This window comes from Acromyrmex echinatior, chromosome 3 (assembly GCF_024713525.1).
Source record: "Acromyrmex echinatior isolate Ae372 chromosome 3, ASM2471352v2, whole genome shotgun sequence".
In the NCBI taxonomy this organism is placed as follows: domain Eukaryota; kingdom Metazoa; phylum Arthropoda; class Insecta; order Hymenoptera; family Formicidae; genus Acromyrmex; species Acromyrmex echinatior.
The window spans coordinates 5,727,784-5,752,171 of record NC_141854.1 but is presented as its reverse complement, the minus strand read 5'-3'; the positions used below and the strand labels follow the sequence as shown (position 1 = coordinate 5,752,171).

Sequence of the window (24,388 nt, the reverse complement as noted above, 5' to 3'; positions counted from 1 at the left end):
ATCGTTTTTAAAATTTATGTAAATATATGCATGTGCATATGTGTAAAATTTTTATTTGTATATATTTTATATGAAAATATTTGCTGACATACTAAATTATTTCAAGGATAAACATATCTATTTTTTCTTTTATTTAGTAATTCTAGATTTGATGCAATTATAATAAAAGAATAGATATATTAAATGGAAATTAATTTTTTACATACATTATACGTTTATTTAATCGTATGTCTTTTACTTTAATTCTTGTATTATTATGGTATATAATCTTCTATTATTATATATTCTTTAGTAAGATATATTTTTAGATAATTTAGATATATCCTTAAGACTAAAATAAATAGGCTATTTTTGAAAGTAATATTATTATTAAAACAAAATAATCATTTTTTATTTATGCTTAGAAATTACTAAAGATATTTCTTCAAAAAAAAAAAAAAAAAAAAAAAAACAGCTTATTTTATTTAATTTAAAATTTTAATACTATTTCTATTTTTAATATATAATAATAGAATAAAATAAAGAATTTAACATATAATAAATAAAAAGCTTCAAAATTAATTTAAATATAAGGTTCAAATCTTTTAACTTATTATAATAATCCACTACGTGTAAATAAAAATGTATGATTTTTTCTTTTTTTTATAAATAAGTTTTTTTAATATTGCGAAAAAATTTATTTTTGTAATTTTTGCCAATTTCTTTAGAATATGGACATGATTCATTTATATTTTGTGGAAGACGAAGAGAACCAATGGATTGAATGTCACGAAATTCCGCATGAATTAAATAATAAAGATAAAGGAACTAAAGCGAAACGATATCAACTACTTTGTACGATTACGAATTGTTCGAAGAAAGAGCACCATGACTTCGATCTACGTAGACAGTCCAGATAGGAAATCGCGACATATCTCACCGCCATTGTAATGACGATGGGAATCTTGTTGTCGAACAACAACACCTATAAGTTTATTATCGCAATGAGACTATTCGAGAAGGATAAACAGCCATCATATATTACACTGACGATTATGCTACTAATGCTAAATAGAATATTGTATACACTTAGCGAAAGAGCGAAGAGGAGACCAGACCAGACTTGGGCGACAAACTTATCACCAGCCCATTGTCATCTGGGAGTAGATTCCGTCTGCCTGACTTTGTCAAAGTGGCGTCGATAATGAGCTCGACCGCGACCCCGGTGCCGATGGCCATGATTATGATTATTGTGACCGTGATTGTGCTGCATCTGACGTGATTGATATTGTGAGTGATGATGGTTCTGCGACTGGTGCGTCGATTGCTTAGAGTGCTGCTACGACAAAAATCGAAAATGCTCATTTCAGTTAATTGAAGATTCAATACAAAATTAGAATTGAATAATAAGAAATATAACTATGACCAGATTAAGTATGATTGTTGATAATCATTCCTGATAGTAACTTTGTTAATTATATTTAAAATTAATCTATTTTTTAAAACTTGGATAGAAAAATATCCTGTGTCATTCTATCAAATGTAAAATTGTGTACGATATTATGATTATTTAATTTTATTGACAATTTGAATTAAACATTAAATTTAATTATAATACTGCAGATATTCTTGGAAAAAAATAAGATTCAGCATTAAAACAAAAATATTAATAATAGAGGAATATTAGAATAATAGATCATTTTTAAATCATTATTGCGACATTCAATCATTTTCCTTTATTTTTCAAGATTTTAACAGAATTTATTATAAGTTTTATATATTCTGTTAAAATGATAAATTATACAATGCATTATATCACAATTATTAAGACGACTGATTACTTACCACTTGTGTAACTGACTGCATAGTGGTATTCGAATATGTATTCAAACTTGTACCAGGTGGGCTGACCTCTTCTGCAGCAGCGGCAGGATCGTCCTCCGTCCTCACTAACATTTTCACGCCTTCAGCTTCTAAATCGATTATACCGCCTCGCTGTTGCTGCCGCAGATACAGAGCAGCCATGTGCTTTTGCAGTTCCCTCAATTCAGCGGTGACAGAGAAATCGGTGGCAGCCTCAACATCAATTGGCGGCGGCGCTGACCACAGACTCTCAACGTCGCAGTTGATCGATTCCCGGCAAACGGGACATATAGCCTAACAAAATAAACATTAATGAATAAATATAAATACAGATACAGAATGAAAGATGAACATTAGTAAACATTACAATAACGAAAAGAAATGCGTAAGCACTTTTTAGTAATATTTTTTTATTCGTAACGGAAACGTACTTGAAACTTATTTGTAGTATCCTGTTGCCATTGCGGTAATTTCTCTTGCTCTTCCCTGTAATATCTCTCGGCAGCGGCGACGTGTGCCGCCAAACAGTGCGAATGAAAATAATGATAGCATTCCGTTTTCGTAAATTCATCTCCTTCTCGAAAACCGTACAAGCATACGGCGCACTGATCGGTGGGAAGATTGCTTCTTGTTAGATGTTCTCGTATTAACTGGATTATTACGATTATCATTATGTATATTATCATTTCATGAATTAAAATTATTATTATTATTATTATGTATTATTATTACTATTATATTAATTAAAATTGCTATTATTCTTATTGTGTACTTATCATTATATCTAATATTTTTTGAAATAATTATTATCTGTCTATAAATGATAATTTTTGCTTTAATTTTTATATAAAAATTGAAAGAACTATATCAGTCCATAAGTTGATGCATTTTGGAGCCAAACACAAGCATGTCGATGCGTAATAAGATTTATTAGTTTTAATGTTTTATACATACGTTTCTATTTAGCTTCGGATCCTTTTCAATGTAAATTGAACGAATTCATGGAGTTTCCCGACGTACTATACAAATATGATCGATATCTCATTGGTAACATAATTATAAAAAATAAAGTGTTGACAAGAAATAGTAATCTAATACATTAAAGTCGCGAACAACTACTAATTTGAAAAACTTACATGATATTCGTTAAGCTTATAAAATATAGGTGTCATTTCTGATGAGTCTTTTGTTTAATATTTTTTCTTGATCTAATATCTTAACATTATCCTAGTCAAAATCGTGTGCTAGTCGATGTTCTGTTATAAATGATCCTTGGTCTGTATTTGACAGAAATGATTTTCATCCACAAACAGAAAAATAGTTTAAATGTACAATCAAATATGGATTCATTAAACGATATGACTTTTTATTTAAAAATAAAACTGAGTTTTTCCTCTTTTCAATATCTCTGTTATTTGTGATTTAACTCGTAATTTGTACTTTAGCTTTGTTTAGATGTATCGTAACGACCGTACAGATAACACGTATATTTTATAAGCTTAACGAATATCATGTAAGTTTTTCAAATTAGTAGTTCTTTAATGTAGTCTGTACTTTAATGTATTAGATTATTATTTTTTGCCAACACTTAATTTTTTTATAATTATGTTACCAATGAGATATCGATTATATTTGTACAGTGCGTCAGGAAACTCAACGAGTTCGTTTCAATTTGCATTGAAAAGGATCCGAAACATATGTATAAGACATTGGAACTACTAAATCTTATTACGCATCGACTTCTTGTGTTTGGCTTCAAAAGGCATCAATTTATGGACTGATTCTCTAATGAACCTAAAGAACTATATATATTTATGTGCTTATATTTTATTCTAAAGAGATGAACATATTTTTTACTATATCGTGTTTTATTTAATTATAAAAATAAGTTTTTAAAAAAAATTATCAATATAAATTGTAAATTATGAACTGAGTAAGATACAAATTAATCGAAGATCTAGTATAATTTATTGTGAATTAAATTATTATTAATTACTGTAGATATATAATTGATTACTGAATTTTAATCGAGATATAAAAATAGATCTATTATCGTTTTTTGCAAAGTGATTGTAAAAAATGGAAAATTATTTAAAAAAAACTGATAGAATAACTTCTTACCTCGATTAATTCAAACATGACTGGCTGACCTATGAAATCTTTACATTTGGCTTCAGCATCGGATTGCATCAGCTTTACCGTATCCTCGTCCAATCCTCTTGGATTTCTTAAATTGATAGTCGGTGAAATGTCGGGATAACCCGAAGGTAATCGTACAATCAGTGTGACACAAACATATTGCGATTGTGAGTCCTCGCCGGTTGATGGAAATAGTATCGTTTCTATATATTCTGGCTCTCCTCTAGATAGACATAATTAAGAATATGTCAAAAAAGAATATAATTATATAATAATTATTTACTGAATAAAATTATAATTATCTAACTAACAATGTATTAATTAATTTTAGTTGCTAATATTATCCCTCATATACCAATTTAATAATCAGGATTTCAATGAATATGAAGAAATATAAATTAATATAAATTCTTGACTGTGCAAAAAAAAATATACATGGCAAGCTTACAAAGTTGATTTAGATACTTAATAAGAAAAGAAGTGCAACTTTATTTATGTCTATTTACTGTTAAATATTAAGTCTAGCATTGTATTTTGGAAAATACTATATATGCCAAAAATATTAATTATCTAAATTTTTGTTTTGTATTTTTAATATTACTAAATCTTTAATTATCAGCTATTAAGTAAATAAATATTAATGTTTAATAAAATACTTGCTAAAAAATTTTCATTTCTCATAAAGACAAAAAATCTTCGACATCAAACTGAAATTAATTTAAGCTGTGTACAATATATTAATTTACATTAAGTATATATTAGGTGTTGGAATTAATTCGTAGCGTTTTACAAGTGATGGGAAGTACTTTCATTAATGTATTTTTTAATGCTCATGTGAAATAAATAACATTCTTTCATTAAAAACGCTACGAATTAATTCCAACACCTAATAGTTTACATTTAAATTATAAAATATTAATATTTTGTATAAAAATATAGGCGAAAAAATGAATAATATACACATAATAATAATATGTATACGAATTCATTTAAACCTATATTGTTTAAAAAATAGAAATATGTATGATGTATATATAGTATACGCACTGTTTATGAAAAACTGAATCGAAAAGTCCTCTATCATTTTGTAATAGTCGTAACAGTTAATGATATTAATTTTTTTAAATTGTCCAATAAACGGGTAAAATATATATATATATATATATATATTGTATATATATATAAATATATAAATATATATATATATATATAGTGTGTGTGTGTGTGTGTGTGTGTGTGTGTGTGTGTGTGTGTGTGTGTGTATATATATATATATTGTATGTAAAACATTAAGATATCTTTTCAAGTTTTTATAAAATATCTCAAAGATATTTCTTAAAGAACTTTTAAAGATATTCTAAAATTGTTTTATGCGTCGATTTAGATTTTTTGCTTAAGTATTGGATAACAAAAAAAATTGTGAAAATTGCAAAATATGAAGGACTTTTCGATTCACTTTTTCATAGTGTGTATATGCTGGTTCTTGCAGCTGGTCTGGAACATCCTGTGAATATATATATATATGTTTATATATACAGGATGTCTCATTTAATCAATGCACTTGAATTTCTCCGGAACTATGTAAGACTTGAAATCCTGTTTTTACAATGTTATGTGATGTCGAGGGAGACATTTTGATTAATAAGATTTAACTATTTTGGCAATAGCTACCTAATTTTTTAAACATTTATTTTCGTAGGCATACTAATTACAGACTCACGTTATGAAGGACATCGAAAATCAAATAGCCCAACAAGAATTTATAATAATCACCCGTGCATATTAAAATTACCGTCTCTGACTACAATACGAGGGCAATACAAATATCCTAATGATTGTGACACATTTGATAGCGACGAAATGTTTTGATAGGCCGTTATAATTCGTACTTCGAATTTATCGGAATCATTCGCGATATACAATGTCCTGATTTACATCGATGATTTAATACTTTCTTAAAGTTATTGGTACGAGTATTAAATCATCGATGTAAATCAGGATATTGTATATCGCGAATGATCTCGATAAGTTGGAAGAACGAATTATTATATAACTTTATATTATTTCAATTTCGGCAATGTATGTAAATATATACATGATACATGTACTTAATTAATCTTGATGTATATTGTATCATCTTAGTACACTATTTTCTAAACTGCTAAAATCAAGATTTAATAGAAATACTAGTTGGGATATTAAACGATCGATTTAAATTAAGGCAATATCCTGGAGGTAGCCCCAGAGAAAGTAATCTAACGGTGTTACGTCTGATGATTTAGTTGGCCAGGTAATAAGACCACTTCTTCCAATGCAGCGTTCTAAAAGCAGGTTTGTTTTAAGATATTTCGAATTCTGCAGGAATCATAATGTGCAGGCACCTCATCCTGTTAAAATCACAGTTTTTGCCAAGTTATAAGATCGTCGTTCTCTAATAGTTCTGGCAGTTTTTGTTCGAAAAACTTGTTGTAAATCATATCTGTAAGGATATCATTGAAGAAATAGATGAATATTATAAACAGTACTTATTCTACGAATATTTATTGTAGGCTTTATAGTAACAGCGCCTAAAATTACGAGCTTAGTAATTTCATTTTGGTGGTGTACATATGAATTCTACAAATTCGATCTTGTTGAAGTCTTATTATGTAATTCCTAATTACTGAGTCATTTGGATGACAACTAGAGCATCGCGATACAAACGCGCGGCAGCCCCTAAAATTTTCGTGACATTCACCTCAAATTAATGATATATTCAATATTTCAGTTAATGTGTAATCTGTAAGGTTCAGAATAAACAAAAATAAACTCCGTTAAACTCAAGAAACCCAGGAAACACAAAAGAAATATGCTTTCCAATTGCAATATCTCTAGACACTTCGTGCACACGACGACACAATTAAGTTGCGTTCCAATTGCTGTAATCGTCGACACAACTGTATACACCCGTACTCACAATCAGTTCGAGGGCTACTACTAATTGGCTGTGTAAGCTAGTGTTTTCAGGTAGTAAATACGTATACGATAAGTACAATCCCCAAAAAAATCGAATCTAGGAAATACAAAAAAAAATAGTTAAGAACAATGTATCTACTATAGGCTATGTGACTCGACACAATATACATTATTGATCAGATCCCCAGATCTAACACCATAGATGTTAGGCCGAAATCAGACTACGCATTGAAGATTGAGATTAAAATTTGACCAATCAAAATAATAGGAGCTAAAATTCCTTTGTCCTCATTGATCAAATTTCAATCTTCAATCTTCAATCTCAATCTTCAATGCGTAGTCTGATTATGGCCTTAGAGTTCTTTCTCTGGGACTACCTTAAGGATATCATATATTGCGAAAGATTGAATGATCCCGATGAATTGAAAGCGTGAATTACAAAACATTTTGCCGATAACGCTATCAAATCACGCTGTGTCGCGACCATTTAGACACTATATTGCTCTCTGCATTCGTAGAGACGACAATTCGAATATGCACGACGATTATTGTTAAGTTCGCGTTTGGCCATTTCATCTTCGATGTCCTTGAGTCATAACGCGTTGAGCTCGTAATGAGTATGGCTACGAACATAGGAGTTCAAAAAATTAAATTGTCTTTTAGAAAAATGAAGTTGTCCTTCATTTGATCTTAATGCTTTAATCCAAGGTCAAATAAAAAATATGTCTTTCTCATACCACATAACATCGTAAAAATAAGATTTCGATATGCATAAATCTGGAGAAATTCAAGTGTATTGATTAAAATGATACACCCTATATATCTTACATTTCTCTATGTATAAAATAAGTTATTTCGAAAAAGTAACATGATTACAAAATTAACTATTATTAATGAATAAAAATTCCTTGTAGTTTTATGGAACAATACACAATAATCATTATCAACAATTATTAATTCTTTATATAATAGCAAAATAAATATCAAAATATAGAGGAAAGAAATATGAAGAATATAGAGAAAGAAAATATAAAGACAACAAATTGTTAATTTTTCCAAGCTAATAACAGGTAACGAGCCAAATTCACACAAAGGTTTTAGATAATAACAAATCATCACTTGTAGTTTGATTTTAATATGGCCACACAGAAGTGGATAATATAAAAAGAAATATGTTTTAAATGCACTCATATGTAATTATTTTATGTTAATTTGTAAGAAATAACATAATTATAGTAAATACTTTCTCTATAAAATCACAATATAGTATAGCTAAAAACGTATAGAATAACATACTAATATTCTTCATTTTTGTATTATAATACTTCTTATTAAATGGATAACTAAACACAAAATTAATCCTAGTATGATATTGTTATTTTTGGTTATTTTCCTGACCTGTGAAATCCTTCAACTTTGTCACGCTATATCTCTGAACTAAATACATATTTTTTAGCTTAAAACGTGTGAAATTTATATCTCGAAGTCAAAGACAGATAAATATGAATCAAATAAATAATATTTTATTTTCAATTAATTACAATGCTTCAAAGAAATTTTATTGGAAAAATTCGCAAACAATGACTTCGGATAAAAAATTCTCAAATTTTTAAATTTAATGTTCAAACAAAAATCCGTAGAATTTTTTTAGTTGACTCTTTAGACTGACAAAAAAGATAATACGATATGAATCGCTCAGAAAAGTATAATTATTTGAACTATCGAAAATCGACATTTTTGAAAATCTATATATTTTAAGTTTACAATTAATAAATAAAACTTTATTATTGGAATAATATAAAAGAGTAATAATATAAGTAAATAAATGATTGTACATGTATAAATATTAATCTAGTATATATAATTAAATTGATTAGGATTTTTAGTTTACAGGATGATGCAACACTCGCTTTAAAAGGATAAATCCGCCCTGGCTAAGCGATCTCCGAAAACTGACAGAAATTATAAAATTTCTACTATTTATTGTATTGAAATATAATTCTTTTTAATTCTATATTTTCGTGTACTTACTTTTATACTATCCAAAACCCAGTAAACGTATATTTAATAAAAAATAAAAGGATAGAACGCTGAAAACTTACAAGTTAATCACATGTAGGTCCCAAGTATGCATGGGAGTCCCCCTCTTTGAACTTTCGTATTACACATATTCTCACATCGAGAATAACGCAAAAAAAAACTTGCAGATTTATCATATCTATGGATACAGTTAAAGTTTTTTTTCAGCTTCAATCTGGGTCTTCAAATTATAAAGTAATGTAAAAAATCGCATAAGATTCATGAATATCATACTAGAGTTAATTATTTAGTATCAGTTACCTGCATAAATAAATCTCATTATGTGCAATTCATTAATTTTTCATTCTTTACTTTTCTTTAATTGCATTCTTATATTATATCAAAATATAATAATATAAAAAGTGTTTATTACAGTAAAGCAAATCTTTTTATTCATAAAAAGTACATTTTTGTCTTTTTGTAATCTTATCCACTATTGAAAGTCATTTTATCTCCATATGGAAACAAGATGAAAAAATTGACATCCTTAAAAAATATAAATTTTGAAAAATTCTAATTTATATAACAACAATATTAAATATTAAATCTCATAGAACCAGGTACATGTAAGAACACAATCAAAAGGAAATAAATGCCTTTAATGGTATAATTGGATCTTAAGTAAGCTCTCTTATATAATTCTATGTGAATTTATATATTATATATGTAGTCCTTTAAACTATGTGCCGAAATGATTTTGTGATCTTGAAACGTAAACTCTACTAAACTACCGCAGTAATATCACGAGTTAAATGACTAACAATTTAACAATTCGATGCTTATACGATCTTGCCTGCATCTTAGAACGATCTCAATAATATTGAATGACATTAAAATTGGTAAATAATTAATTGTTTGCAAAGAATATTACTAAAGTCTCGGTAATCTAAAGATTTAAAACGCTCGCATGGAATGCTAGAGATCCGAGTTCAATTTCTAGCTGAGGTAATATTCTTCGCAATAAGAATTAATTATTTACAAATTTTAATATGTCATTCAATATTACTGCGGTAGTTTAGTAGAGTTTGCTTTTCAAGACCGAAAAATCAATTTCGACGTTTAAGGGTATATCCACACAAACTTGCCATATAAATATATGCATAAAGAAAATTATCCAATCGTATTTTACGTATATCCTTTTGATAGAAATGTAATTGGATAATTTTCTTTAAGCATACGTTTATGCTATGTAAGTTGTGTAAATATATCTTTAAGAACTACATATATAGTATGTATCTTAAATGCTATTGTATATTCATAGAATTATATAATAGCATTTAAGATCCAGTTAGATTAGGCATTAGTTAAGGCATTTATTTCTTATTATTTAATAACTTTTAAATTTTTACGAATGATAAGTAAGACTATAATAAATTTGAAAAAAAAAATTTTTTATCCCATCAACAAAAATTTAAATGTATAATACAAATATATTATGCTTTTATTTAAATGCATGATGCATGGCCATGGACTTGCTGTCGTAATATTTATGATTAGACATTATTAAATTTTTACGTTATTTAAATCTTAATTGTAGTCGCCAGCTAGTCACCTGAACGTGCCAGAATGTTCATTCGTCAGAATTATAAAGCTTTAAGAATATTTCTATAGAGCTGCTATTTACAGCATCACTATACAGTGAGATCTAATAAGATAGCATGATTTTTTTCTCTCGCAGTTTCGAAAAATTTTCATGAAAAATAGCTGCTATTTCAGATGGTCAGATTCTGATTAGAAGGCCTCTAATTACATCTGATTATTTTAATCTCATTATCTCTGGATTTATATTCCTTTCCACTATTTTTCAATATGTATAAAACATTCAGAAGTCACATTTACGGAATACATAATACAATTCTCTGGATCAAAAGAATTAACTTTTCTTCTGGCAAAAATGTATCCAAATATTTTTTTTCTCTTACTGTTTGATATAGAAAATTATATTATGTTATATAGAATCATAATATTTCATGTAGATAAATTCTCAGATATTCTATGTATACATAATACCTGTCATTTTCCTTGATGTTGAGCTCATTATCCAATAGGATTGCTTTCAATGCCTCAATCTCATCAGTCACTCTGCAAATATCATAAACATTAAAATAATAGCACTTAAATATAGCCTAATTTAAAATAATTAAATCTATTTAAAATAATAAAAATTATTGATTAAATAAATCTATTATAAGATGTATAAAGATGTGATAAAGTACTATGTCACTTTAGATGTAAAGGCACATCCATTTAATAATTTGCATCTTTATTTAGATCAATAAAAGATTGACAGATATTTCCACCTTTCTTTTTCTCATACACAACAGAAATATATGTTCTGTAATATCGTTTAAATAAAGTAAATATTATGAAAATAATTAACAAAAGGATAGCAATAAAAATAAAATAATTGTGTTAATGATGAGTCTACGCGCATATTGACAAAGCAAAAATATAAGAACAAAATCGTTAGAAGATACATATTAAATACAGATTAAAAAACGAATCAATAAAACGTAATCGGAAAATATCTTTCAGGACGAAAATGACTTTACTCAATCGAAGTAATGTCGAGAATTCCGAGAGGGATAGATGTCAGATCGGCTCACGTTAATATTGATGAGTGTTGACGATAGTTACCGTTCATCCATCATCGCGTCCGACATTGTTTCTTGTTCGAGTGAACGTCGCCGAAAATCCGTATTTCTTTAGCTGTAAAAGGCGATTTCTTTCGCGGATAAACGCGACTTGTTCTCACAAACTATACAAACTATACGACACAATCGCGATGGTGAGAGCGTCGAATACACTACACGATACGCGTCGATATTGAGTGCATCCAGAAGCACGACCGCTCACTGAGCGCTCTTGTATCTGTTTGGTCTATATTTTTCGATCTAATGGAATATGCCAATCAGATGCAAGAGCTCACTGAGCGCTCAGTGAGCAGTCGTGCTTTTAGGTTTCTATTCTCGAAAAATATCGTATACAAAAAATTAAGGAAATATTATAGTATGCGTTACATATACTATAGCATTTCTCTAATTTTCGTATGCGACTTTTCGAGATTAGAGACCCTGGATGCACCCATTGAAATCTTTCTGCTAGCACAGTCGAGTACAAGCGGATCCGATTGGCACCATTGGCTCGCCTGTTCGCCAATCACTGTTCACCAACTATGGGCAGACCGTTCATTGGTTCAGCATCGCGCTTGTCCGATAATTTGAAAATTGATCTAATGTCCGAGGGGATCGATTATGGATTTTGAAAGCAGGTGGAAATTACAAAAGTGAGCAAAGATTACAAGACTAATTAAATTATGAATACTCTAGTGAATTTGCTCATTTTTGTAATTTTCAACTTATTTGAAGATACACAGATCGACCCCCAGAGTATTTCCTATGACTAGGGCTACGTTCCAAAACTTCTTCTCCAAGGAAAATTTTATTTAAAATATATAGTAACATATATTATAGAGTATAGAGTAAAATAGAGTATAGAGAGCACACACAACACACACACACATATAGATTAAAATCTTTCTCAGAGAAAGTTTTGAAACGTAGTCTTCACAGGGAGAGAGTGGCAAATTGCATTACGTGAATGCTCACGTCCAATCAGGATGGGGGGGGTCACGTGACTAGTTTTCTCCAATTTCTTCCATGCCTATGGAGCTTTGATGCCCATGTCCAATCAGAGGAGACGGGTCACGTGATGAAATTTGCCACTCTCTCTCCCTATAAGGCTCTCTACTTATAATAGTCGAATTTTGAAAAATACAATCTCGGAAAATGCAAATTCGGAAAAATCATATGACCAATCAAAACCATTTAAGTTTAGCACGTTATACAAATAAATAATTAATTGTATGATTTTTCTGATTGATCGTACTACTTTTCCAAGATTCAGTTTTTCGAAATTCCAAATCGTAGGACGATATTCATAGCCGAGTCTTATTTCAAAATCGTCGTAAAGTCTTAAGATGCTAATACTTTCTAATACTCTCTGATTGGTTCATGATAATCTTCAGAATATATTTAAGAAGGTCTTAAATATAAGCTCCGACTGTGAATACCGGTCTAAAAATTAAAAACCTGCGTAACATGTAGCATTAAAGGTTTTTATTCCTGCATTATAATAGAAGACTGCTCTATAATAGAATTCTTTTTCTCTTTCTGATTGATCAGCGTATCAGCATTAAGTGATCACATCCCAGATTGATACAGAAATAGTTCTGTATTAAAAGTATTAAATTTTAATTTTCAATTGGAATAGACCTTTTTTAAATCTGTTAGATTAATTACAAATTTGAATTTCTAATAAATTTTAAAATTCTGTAATATATAAAAATTTAAGAAGCTACACTTATTAAATGTTAATAGATAAAATTTGAAATATTATAGTTCTTTGAGTTAAATAACATTTTGTTACATTTAATTTATTTTTTAAGTGCGTCAAAATGTGTTATTTTAATTCAAAACTATGTAATTAAAAAAATGATTTTATCAATTCAATATACACATATTACAAATGATTGAATTGCAAATTAGTTTTAAACTTTGAAGTAATTAAACAGTTTATGTTAACGTGTGTACTCAACAATTAATAAAGCTAAATTTAAGTCAAATTTAATACATTTATTGAATTAAATTATTTAATTCCATTGTTTTAGTTAAACTAATGACATATATTGAGTAGAAGCGATAGGAATAATTAAATGTTCCATAGGAATAATTAAAAATGATTGGATATAATTTGATATTATAAATTTAAGGGGATTCTAAACCCTTCTGTTTTACCACGCAAGCACGTATAATTTTTGTATAAGAAATATTTTTTTCTCTTTCATCGATTCAAAAATCTTTTTTCAGGATTAAAGTATATGTATTAATACGTGTCTGGAAAGTGGAATCTATGCCGAGAACGATCAAAAATTTCAAAATTGATATATTTTTTTACCATTTCTTAGTGTTGGACATGGCGTCTCAGCTGTCAAGTCGTGACAACATTTGTTTGATATGAAAGCTTTGCAACTTGTACATACGAAATAGTGATTCCCAGAAACACATGCACACACGTAGTTTACACGAACGAACAACGTCGAGTTTTTAGACGCTTTATTACAAGGAATTTATTATATGAAAATTGACACGTACGTATGACTGCGTGTATCATAGGTGCGTGAAATATTGCTGTGGTAATATAAAAAGACATGTCGATGTGCGGCGCATGGCGCGACTTTTGGTGATTTCGGAATTTGAGTTCTTTGCTTTAGGATCCAAAAAGGATGTAAAAATGTCTAAACTTTAATTTAGATAAATGAAAAGCTCATTATAAATTTTCACAATTTTTGTTTAAACGAAATTCATAGCGCTGCTTTGCTTGTATCGTGACATCTACATGATTAAAAAAAAAAAGATAATTATATCAGAAAAAAATTTCAATTTTAAGAATCTATTTTTTGAATTGCGATACGATGATTTTTAACGACGATATAATTAGGGCCAAATATTATTTTTACTTAATCTGATAACTGAAATAACAAAACATAAAAGAGATAAAATTTTCTCTATAAAATCGTTTTCTGAAAATGTTCCTAAGATTTTTTATTATTCAAATTATTATAAAAAGAGCATTTGGCCCTTAATCACTGATAATTATATCGTCGTTAGAAATCGTATCGCAATTCAAAAAAGATATTACCGTACATATCATGTATTAGATACAGTGCCTACAAAGAAAATTAAATTTGTAGAAGTATGTTTAATATTTACATTTCAAATAAGTTATATACATATAAAAATTGTGTGTATAAGATTATATTTTTGTTTAATAACACATTTTTGTACTTTATTTATTTTATTTGTAATTATTCTTATTGTTAAAAATTAAAATTTTAAAAATAATTAAACATTTTTCTTTTATTTAAAAGTACTTTCTTTTATTTAAGTACTTTAAAAATTCAAATTAATTTATGCAAAATTTCATTGCAATTCACTGATGATTAGTTACGAAGATATATATAGAACAAATAAATATTTTGTTTATTTATTGGACAACTAATTCATGCATTGTAAGTTTACGTAAATAATCTTCAATATATAATACTTATATTAAAGATTGAGATTTTTGATCATTTATTTTATAATACATTTTCATATATTTTTATTAAAATATAGATTTAAAAAAATATTATTAGGTGTTGGAATTAATTCGTAGCGTTTTACAAGTGATGGGAAGTACTTTCATTAATGTATTTTTTAATGCTCATGTGAAATAAATAACATTCTTTCATTAAAAACGCTACGAATTAATTCCAACACCTAATATTTATTAAAATAACATTACTTATGATCCAAATAAAACTGTCACTAAATTTGTCATATTATTTTTAAACGCGATGTAGAATAATCTGTAGTTTTTTCATAATTTTGCTATTGTTTTGAAAATATGTATAAAACATCGTTAAATATTATAATAATAAAATTATGATAATAAATATTTATGTCACAATAATATTTTATCTCTGTCCACACATGTGGCCCATACACCACTGACCAACGTAAATAGAATTGTTTGCTCTATCCACCAAGATACCTTTGCCATGTCGAAGACCATCCACAAAGTCACCTTCATACCAACAATTATTATTCCATTTCAAGAGACCTTTTCCCTGAATTTTATTTTGTTCGAATTGACCCTATATAATTCTTTAAATTTATTCTTGCTAAAATTACTAGTTTTTCGAATGATTATTAATATCAAATGAAGAATATATCTTAGTAAATGTTTATTAGCATCGAAAATTATTAAATTATCAATTTAATTATGATTCAAGTATATTTATCGATACCTTATATTGAACGCCATTATGCCATGTATAGGTTCCTTCACCTTCCATCATTTTCTTGCTAATACGACCGCAATAAGAATTATTGTTGTAAAACTTTATGTTTGCAAATTCATCCGGCAATGAAAGCTTCCATGATGGAACGGTTATTATTTTATTCTTTTCCTTCTGTTTTTCTACGAACGAATCATTTTTATTGTAATCATCAATTTCTTTATTTTCCTCTATAGTTTCAGCATCGTCCTGACTAAATCTTTTCGCCAATTTCTTTCGCAAAAAATATCCGTCCCATCTGTATTGACCAAAATGAATTAATAATGTAATGAATTAATAATAGTTTTTAATTGTATTATATCATATAAAATATACTCGGCTACAAAAGCTGGAAGTATGTTGTTGTATAATAAATAGATAAATTCTTGTTTAGTCGTATATTTACGGCGTTTTTCAGCCAATACGTCTTCGAATAGTAATTCGTCGTTCGTAGTTTTTTCAGTTTCTATCGAAACTATATCTTCCTCAAATAAATCTTCTTTATGTTCTTTATCGTTTTCCGTTTCATCAGGAAGAATTAAAGATTCTGTTTTTTTTCTACACTTACGTAAAATTTCTTCCTGCAATGATTTCATATCTAATTCTTTTGTCACATATTCCATGTTATTATTTATATATACAATTAATGATAATATGCATTTGTATATATGAGAATCATGGATGAATCGTGAATATAATCTTATTGCTTTTTGCATTACAAATAATACTATATTCACGTGATATAAAATGACGTAATAAAAAGTTGGTTGTTGAATTAATATATTATTTTTGTAGATATTTAATGAAGAAGTTACTGACTGATATAAACTTTTTCCACATTTAATTTATGAAGAGAAAATAAGAGAAAATATATACACGTCTATATATAGAACACAAAATGCTGAAAAGGAAGAAAATAACCGTAAGACTACTTTAATTTATACATGTTTTAGATATAAATTATATGTTTTTTAAATATAAAACATAATATTTAAAAAACCTAAAATGTTTATTACCATATAATTTAATTGCACCACATATATTTTTACTAATATTTGATTTAAGAAATACGCATTTTATTATTATAAAAACATAATGTATGAAAATAATAAGAATATGGAAAAATATTTTATTTTTAATCTGTAAAAATACATGTAAAATATAAGTACTACTAAAATATAAGAAATAATATATGAGTGTACTTGTTAAAATTTAACAGTTTTTGATGGTTACTTTCTATAGGGCTTTTTACATATTTCTTTTGTATTACAGTCTATTTCATCTTATAGTAATGAAGATGAAAATGTTGATGGACCTTTTATATTTGATGTTCCAATAATGTATAATGAAAAAGTTAAAATTCATAATTGGTTAGTACTGCAATCTATTTTTATTTATTAAAATAAACCTAATAATGCAACAAATATTCAATAATTAAAACATCTGTTAATACTTTAGAGATAATATATAACAAATACTTTTTTATCTACTTTTAATTAGGTTATATTTAACTGAAATTTTATTTAAGATTTAATTCATATTTAATCTTAAACAATATAAATGTTATAATAAACAATAACATTATTTAATGTTTATTTCAAAATGTTTTTGATTTTTTTTTTATATACTTTTCTTGTATTCTTTCGTATATTACAAATTTTCTTAATTTTCTATTTCTCTTATATAAATCTTCTAATTTTCTAATTAAATTCTAATTAATTCTCTAAACGATCCATTTATTTCTATAAGAAAAAACTTTTACGTGCGAGAATTCATTTTTTTTACAAATATGAAATATTTTAAATAATATAATTAAACAATAAAATAATTTTTTAAATAATGATATATTTATTATTTACATGGATAAATTATGATACAATTGTACATATTCAAGCTTATTTATACACGCATTTATACATGTATAAGGAAATATGGGGGGAGTAGTTACCGTGGAGAAAACCATACATTGTTAATCATAGCAACGTAGTAATTTCACACCTTACAAGAATATTCACGTTTTTGTGTATTGTTATTTGACATAGAGAGTACAAGTAATTATGTAATATTTGAATTAATTAGCGTGATAATAACTATTAAAAAATATTACTTTGCATCAAGATAAATCTTTATTGTTGTCAAAAAAAAAAAAAGAAGAATGAGTGCACATATAATGTAGGCAATGTATACAATACATATATATATATATATATTTATATATATTTACTGTTATATATATATTTTTACCTAATATATTAACTAATTAAGAGTAAAGTGATAATTATTTCCATAGTAAGAAATGTTATTTTTTAAAAATACTTTTAGTTCTTATCTTTAATTCATTATTTATATGTTAAATTATATATGGAAGTATTATTTAAATTTTTTAGAAATACAACAAATTGATATTATAATTTATATTAATTACTAATATTAATAAACGGTTTTATTGCACATATTATGTTATAACATTAACTAATATAATTTAATATTATAATGTTATAGTAAATTGTGTTTAAATTACGTTTATGTTATATTTAATATTATGTACTAAATATTTAATATTTAAGTAAATTTAATTTAAATAATATAAAAAATTGCATTTAAATGAAACTCAAATTTCTCTGTGTTTTCTGCTTGAATTAATTAACAGGCAAATGAAAACTTTGTCGGAGCCTAGAGATAACGTGAATATATTTCCACCAGATGGGAATCTTCACAAATCCTCATATCGAAAATTTGGTCCAGAAAAAGAAGTTACTGGGATTTCAGAGACATCTGCTATGTTATCGCAAATTAAATTAAAAGACGAATATAAACCGCTTGCTTGTCCACGACGTAGTTTACTCACAATGCAATCGCTCGCTTCAGCGGAGTATGTATTCCTTACGTTTATATTTCAAAAAAATATCACAGATAAATTATATACAGATACATATATTTAAAAAATTTATTTTATTACAATAAACTTTCATTTTTGAAAGACAATTAATCTAAAATTTTCCATTGTTTTTTTATCTTTTTGATAGAAGAGTAAAATATTGCAAAAACTCTTTCTCTTTATAATGTTATTCTGTAATATAATTTAATTATAATTTACTATCAATGTAATTTAATATTACTTATATTAGTAATATTAATTATAAGATTATTATTATACAATTATAAGTTATAAAAATTTAAACATTAATAAAGAATTTTTCACACAATACAAAATATATTTATTTTAAAAGAATTAAGAATAATTATACTTTTAGCTTATTTTAATTATAATTTTTAGCTTATTCAGCTAATTTCTTTCATCAAGTTTTAATACATTCATTCATAATTCAACATTTTTTTAAGGAAGGATTACGAGGAAAAAATAGTAAAATTGGCAGACATCCTTTTGGATCCCATGGTCAGTTGTCAGACGAGTTATCGCACCATTACAAGCAGTGATTATCGGTTGCCTTATCCTCTGAAACCAAAACCACCACCATCACCACCACTATCTGAGCCGTGGTTATTAAATCGTCGTACTATTGGCTATGATCTTCAGGATTTGGAAAATCGTTGCGGATATCACACATTTTTAGATGATAATATGGATCTTCATCAAAGAATAGCAGAATTGAAAATGCAAAGAAGGCAATTGTATGAAATTTCAACAAATAGTAAACACTAATAAAAATCTATTAATGATTAAAAAATTTCATATAAAAATATATAAAACTTTTGACTTATGAAATAGATTTATATAAGCACTAAAATGAAAAAAAATTATTTATTACAAAATTATTTAAAGTGTTAGATAAATCTAAGCTAAAATATCTTGAATAAATTAAGGATAATGAGAATAATATGCAGAATAAATGTAATAATTATCTCTTTATTCATTGTAATAAAATACATAAGAACTAACAGAACATTTTTTGGCGAGTAAGAGCTGATTTTATTTTCGCACTTCATCATATATCAGTTCCAATATATTTTAATACACAAAAGAAGTTGAATCAGTCAAAATTAGTAGTTTTTTTAAACAATGTCTATTTAATTTTTTCCAAGACAATTTATAAAATTTTATCTTCATAATTAATAAAAGTGTCATTGTGTTGTAATATTCTAAAAAAATATAATAGAGTAATAAAATTATAAATTCGAGATAATGAAATTGCCAGCGTATTTTTGAAAAGAGTAGATTAAATTTATGTATGAAGATCAAAGATGAAGAAACTGGAAAAGGTAGAATAACGTGACTCAATCATAATAATAGCTGCAATGTAAAATATATTCTATCTACATCTAGCACACGAGTGTGAACGATCACTATTTACGATGTAGAGAAATTCGACATGATGTTTTACTCGATATTTCTGCCAAGTCGCGAATGCCCATATTCCTCGTCGTCCCCGTTGAACCGTTTGCCGAATCTCATATGACCATAATCGTCCAGCTGCTGGCGCTTGCTAAGTCGTAGACTATCCTCGTCCTCGCCAACGAGATCCTCTACAAGGTCCTTCACGAGGCCTTCTACAGCGTATCTGCAACAAAGCACGCGATATATAACCAGAATATCATTCATGCTTATTTTTAATAATTCTTCAACGTATGCTAAGTTTACACCGACGTGTATATCTCATTTTATCGTTCAATTCTCCAATTCGATTTGTAAGTATACTCGGTTATTAAATTAAGAAATATAATAAATGTAGTGATTTTGTTATCCAGCGACAAGTATGGAAAGTGGATAATTTTATTTCATGTAAAACATAAAAACAATTTATATATATATATTTAAGTCTGTATATATATATATATATATATATATATATATATATATATATATATTAAGTCCAGTCGCAGTTGCTAGAAGCGGTGATGAGCTTTTTAAAATGAAGGTTTTGATTTTTTTTTACTGAAAGCGTCAAGGTTGAATATTATTGCAATCAATAGTTAATATTTTTATTCCAAGATAGGCGGATACTCCCATACTTATCGCTATGGGTAACAAAATTACTACTGGCCTCTTGGTCTATATATATGAGCAATTACCCGCGAATATGTGGATGCTTTCCTAAATTGCGATGGATTCCAGTGATTAATCCAGGGGCTGCTTTACATCTTCCGCAGAACAACCACATGACCGCGATCATGCAGGACAGTGCAAGAGTTAGATTCATGTCTGTAATCATAATTATTATATTTTTAATTTTATTGCAAATTGTTGTCAAAGATATAAACAGATTGTTAATCTCTGAATATATTTATTTTCTGTAATAGCAATAATCAATAACGGTAATTGCATTGTAATGTATTCTTCACTTTTATCTTTAAATTAAATTTATAAAACTAAAATAAATATTCTCAATAAATGCTACAAATCGAATTATATGGTTTCTATCTTCTAGAATCTATTAATTTTAATTAGTTTACTTAAATAATAATTATAGATCTCTCTTTAAGAATAATACTAATCACAACAGAATTTTATAAACAACTATATACAATAAAATGAGACTCAAAAAAATCTATCAATGAAAAATATATTAGGTGTTGGAATTAATTCGTAGCGTTTTACAAGTGATGGGAAGTACTTTCATTAATGTATTTTTTAATGCTCATGTGAAATAAATAACATTCTTTCATTAAAAAACGCTACGAATTAATTCCAACACCTAATAAAAAAGCCCATCAGAGTCTACATTAGCTGTTCGGATGCACAGAAAACTCTTTATTTTCGTGTGAATGTAACAAAACGAATAAAACAAATGTTTTGACCTTTCAAGTATCAATATAAAATATAAAATATAAATCGAAATTACATAAGTAACGCAAATTCCAAGATGGTGATTTCCGACAATTTAGCTCGTTCTTTTTTAACCAAATGCTAAATTAGATAAAGTAAAACCGAAGTCATACATTGCGTCAATAAGTAGAATCACATCGCTCATCAGATTTGATGTAAGCGTTTCTCGCGATTCATAAAGGTCTTGTGGTATCGACAGTCAGAGATGAAAAAATGACTTCGGTTTTACTTTATCTAATTTGGCATTTGGATAAAGAAGAACGAGCTAAATTATCGGGAATCATCATCTTTAAATTTGCGTTACTTATGTAATTTTGATTCATATTTTATACTGATTTCTTTATTTCAAAAGTGACATAATGACTTAAAAATGTGATTTTTTATTTATTATTATAAATGATTTAATATAAGTATCACTTTATCACGAGAAAGAATATTCAATTTAGCTTTACTATCAATCGAGGAAGATGTCTTAATTGATTTAAATTTGCTGAAATTGTCAAGAAATTTATGTCGATTAAAGTTCGAAGAGGTGTTGGTTTGTAAATGTATGCGAATAAAATGTTGTTAAAAAGCTTTGACTTTCACTGATACAGCACAGAAGCTTGCAGAAACATTGCTGTATTTGCAATATTACAACAATGTTGCTGGAACATTGCAATGTTGCAAAAAAGCTCTGTGCTGTATAGTCTTTGTCTTTCAATTATCTTGAATTAATAATAGTATTGTCCGGGCTCTCTCAACTTTGTCCTTATATACAGTCTACCTTGTTTTTTAATTTCACTTGACTATATCCCTTGATATCAGGAAATAAAAAACAAACAAAAGCAAAGAAAACAGAGAAAAGTTAGTTGTTAATTTTTTAAAATAAATATCTGTAATATTAATGATAAAAATAATATTTGTAAATAATATCTGTATATTAACGATCGATCGGATTATAATGAACAAGAGATAATGGAAATCGGTGAATTTGCCTGCGTATATAACTTGTAAGAACTTGCAAATGTGTAAGGAGATAATGTTTCCAAAACTATCCTTATACTGGCTTACCTGCGTGTACTGGATGCCGGAGAAATTGGCGATGGAGTGTACAAAAAGCACAGTGGTGGCTTTTTATATCGCAACCGTCTTCATTCCCCTTCCTGAGGCTGAAAAAATCGCGCGGGGGTGAAATCGCACGCGGGATGGCGTTGAATTTTAATTTACTGCCGCAAGTACCGATAAACAATTTTCTTCCGTCTTTCTGTGAACCATTTCCGCCACCAACCACTTCAATATTCCATGATGTTACGGTATGATTGGCAGGGCACTGGCTAAATGTATTACCGATGTCATGTCTTGACTTTTTTATATTCCCTCTTCTGTGAAAAACTCATAAGAAAACTCAGACATTAAAATCCTCTGGGATGATAATGTGGGTAGTGACCGTTGATAAATAATGACATGAACAAGCGTACTTATCTATCGGCTGTGAGTTATTTTCATATAGCTGCTTCTCTCGAGTGTCCAATTAAAAAATAAATATACTGACGAGAAATGTAAATGTATAAGATACAGTGTTACGTAAGACAAAATATTTTAATATAGGAGTTTTAATTATCGTTTTAATGAACTATTCTAAATATTTAATTTAATAAAATTATATTAAATTAAAATTTATTTAAAAATTCGCTTTAATCGCATTATTTTCTAATTACAGATTTATTCATAGATTGTCTTCAAGAAATATATTACAATGTATATATGTATAATGTAGTTGAGCTTGACGTTAAAATTTTATAAAGGTAAAGTTTCCTGAAAAATACAATAAATTAAAGAACAATATTAAACAAAGTATCTTTTAGAATCATAATGCGAATATACAACTATTCAGAAAATGAAAGCCCAAAACAATCAAGTAGAATAGTGCTTAAATGCAGTGAGAATTTTATACGCGTAAATCCAATCCTGCAAACTATGTGCCGAATTTAATTTCCAATCTCGACGCAATCCTAACAGAACTACAGTAGTAATATTAGTAATATATCACAACTTATTAGAATGACAAATTGCAATTTAATAATATTGATGCTCATGCATAGGCATTTTAGAAAGATATTAATAATCTGATGCTAACAAGCATCTAAAAAATAATTTGTAAAATAATTTGTAAAATAATTTTATTACAAAAAATATATTAATATAAATTAAAGATTATTTATTTGCTATTTTTATAAGCTATATTTACAAAAAGTCTTTGTATAATAAATTTCTTTAATAAAATTTCTCTAATAAAATTTATTATTAAATGTTTAGAATTGTATGGATCATTGTTAAATGCATTTTATGTTTATTTAACAAATAAAAAAAACAGAATTTAATATAGGTGTAATCCTGTAAGAAAGTAACCAATTACAGTTGAGTATGAGGAAAATAATCGACTATATATGATTGGTCAATTTCTTACATTAAATTTAGTACCACTAATGAACAATTAAATGTGAAATAATTATTCGTTTACTGTGAAATAATTATGTATTTATTTTGGATCAATTTTACTATATGCATTTTTATAATATATGCGCCCAGAATTTTAAGCGAAATGTCCGAATCTGTTAATTCTAGTTTTGAAAATTTTGGTATACCTTTCCAGATATCCTCTGAATGTCCTAAAGACATTTCAAGTCATTTTTCGGATGAAGTGTGCTGCATGGAAATTCTCTAAA

At 27.3% G+C, this 24,388-nt stretch overlaps 4 protein-coding genes across 8 annotated transcripts; 1 reads left to right on the top strand and 3 right to left on the bottom strand.

Moving 5' to 3' along the window:
* Window positions 1–629: 629 nt before the first annotated feature.
* Window positions 630–11,905, bottom strand: LOC105150703 (E3 ubiquitin-protein ligase RNF25). 4 transcript variants are annotated; one of them, XM_011063952.2, is made up of 6 exons: window positions 11,622–11,905; window positions 11,026–11,097; window positions 3,964–4,204; window positions 2,274–2,492; window positions 1,825–2,136; window positions 630–1,318 (listed from the first exon to the last, which is right to left on the bottom strand). In XM_011063952.2, the coding sequence occupies exons 1-6, from the start codon at window positions 11,657–11,659 to the stop codon at window positions 1,133–1,135; spliced, it is 1,068 nt and encodes a 355-aa protein (XP_011062254.1). In that variant the 5' UTR covers window positions 11,660–11,905; the 3' UTR covers window positions 630–1,132. The 4 variants fall into 4 exon arrangements, with proteins under 4 accessions (XP_011062254.1, XP_011062255.1, XP_011062257.1 ...); XM_011063953.2 differs by having other exon boundaries at window positions 630–1,315; XM_011063955.2 differs by having other exon boundaries at window positions 11,653–11,904.
* Window positions 11,906–15,532: 3,627 nt separating this feature from the next.
* Window positions 15,533–16,909, bottom strand: LOC105150707 (uncharacterized). The gene is made up of 2 exons (XM_087404017.1): window positions 15,866–16,909; window positions 15,533–15,712 (listed from the first exon to the last, which is right to left on the bottom strand). Exons 1-2 carry the CDS (start codon window positions 15,914–15,916, stop codon window positions 15,533–15,535), a joined length of 231 nt encoding a protein of 76 aa, XP_087260143.1. The 5' UTR covers window positions 15,917–16,909.
* A 238-nt stretch (window positions 16,910–17,147) lies between these two features.
* Window positions 17,148–20,010, top strand: LOC147910155 (uncharacterized). Its single transcript, XM_087404574.1, has 3 exons — window positions 17,148–17,265; window positions 18,546–18,767; window positions 19,238–20,010. Exons 1-3 carry the CDS (start codon window positions 17,234–17,236, stop codon window positions 19,557–19,559), a joined length of 576 nt encoding a protein of 191 aa, XP_087260700.1. The 5' UTR covers window positions 17,148–17,233; the 3' UTR covers window positions 19,560–20,010.
* Window positions 18,814–21,066, bottom strand: Dsk (Drosulfakinin). 2 transcript variants are annotated; one of them, XM_011063956.2, is made up of 3 exons: window positions 20,927–21,066; window positions 20,239–20,415; window positions 18,814–19,352 (listed from the first exon to the last, which is right to left on the bottom strand). In XM_011063956.2, the coding sequence occupies exons 1-3, from the start codon at window positions 21,064–21,066 to the stop codon at window positions 19,346–19,348; spliced, it is 324 nt and encodes a 107-aa protein (XP_011062258.2). In that variant the 3' UTR covers window positions 18,814–19,345. The 2 variants fall into 2 exon arrangements, with proteins under 2 accessions (XP_011062258.2, XP_087260699.1); XM_087404573.1 differs by lacking the exon at window positions 18,814–19,352 and having other exon boundaries at window positions 20,142–20,415; window positions 20,927–21,056.
* Between the last annotated feature and the right edge of the window lie 3,322 nt (window positions 21,067–24,388).

Bases quoted from the DNA above. Each gene is read 5' to 3' on its own strand.
- LOC105150703 (XM_011063952.2), bottom strand. From the start codon at position 11,659: ATGAACGGTAACTATCGTCAACACTCATCAATATTAAC. The intron at 4,205-11,025 runs GTATTATGTATA...ATGTCTATCTAG, and splicing joins AACATCAAGGAAAATGACAG to AGGAGAGCCAGAATATATAG. The intron at 1,319-1,824 runs GTAAGTAATCAG...TTTTTGTCGTAG, and splicing joins TGCAGTCAGTTACACAAGTG to CAGCACTCTAAGCAATCGAC.
- LOC105150707 (XM_087404017.1), bottom strand. From the start codon at position 15,916: ATGATGGAAGGTGAAGGAACCTATACATGGCATAATGGCGTTCAATAT. The intron at 15,713-15,865 runs GTATCGATAAAT...AGAATTATATAG, and splicing joins ATAATGGCGTTCAATATAAG to GGTCAATTCGAACAAAATAA.
- LOC147910155 (XM_087404574.1), top strand. From the start codon at position 17,234: ATGTATAATGAAAAAGTTAAAATTCATAATTG. The intron at 17,266-18,545 runs GTTAGTACTGCA...ATTAATTAACAG, and splicing joins AAAGTTAAAATTCATAATTG to GCAAATGAAAACTTTGTCGG. The intron at 18,768-19,237 runs GTATGTATTCCT...CATTTTTTTAAG, and splicing joins CAATCGCTCGCTTCAGCGGA to GAAGGATTACGAGGAAAAAA.
- Dsk (XM_011063956.2), bottom strand. From the start codon at position 21,066: ATGATTACAGACATGAATCTAACTCTTGCACTGTCCTGCATGATCGCG. The intron at 20,416-20,926 runs GTAATTGCTCAT...GCTTTGTTGCAG, and splicing joins AAGCATCCACATATTCGCGG to ATACGCTGTAGAAGGCCTCG.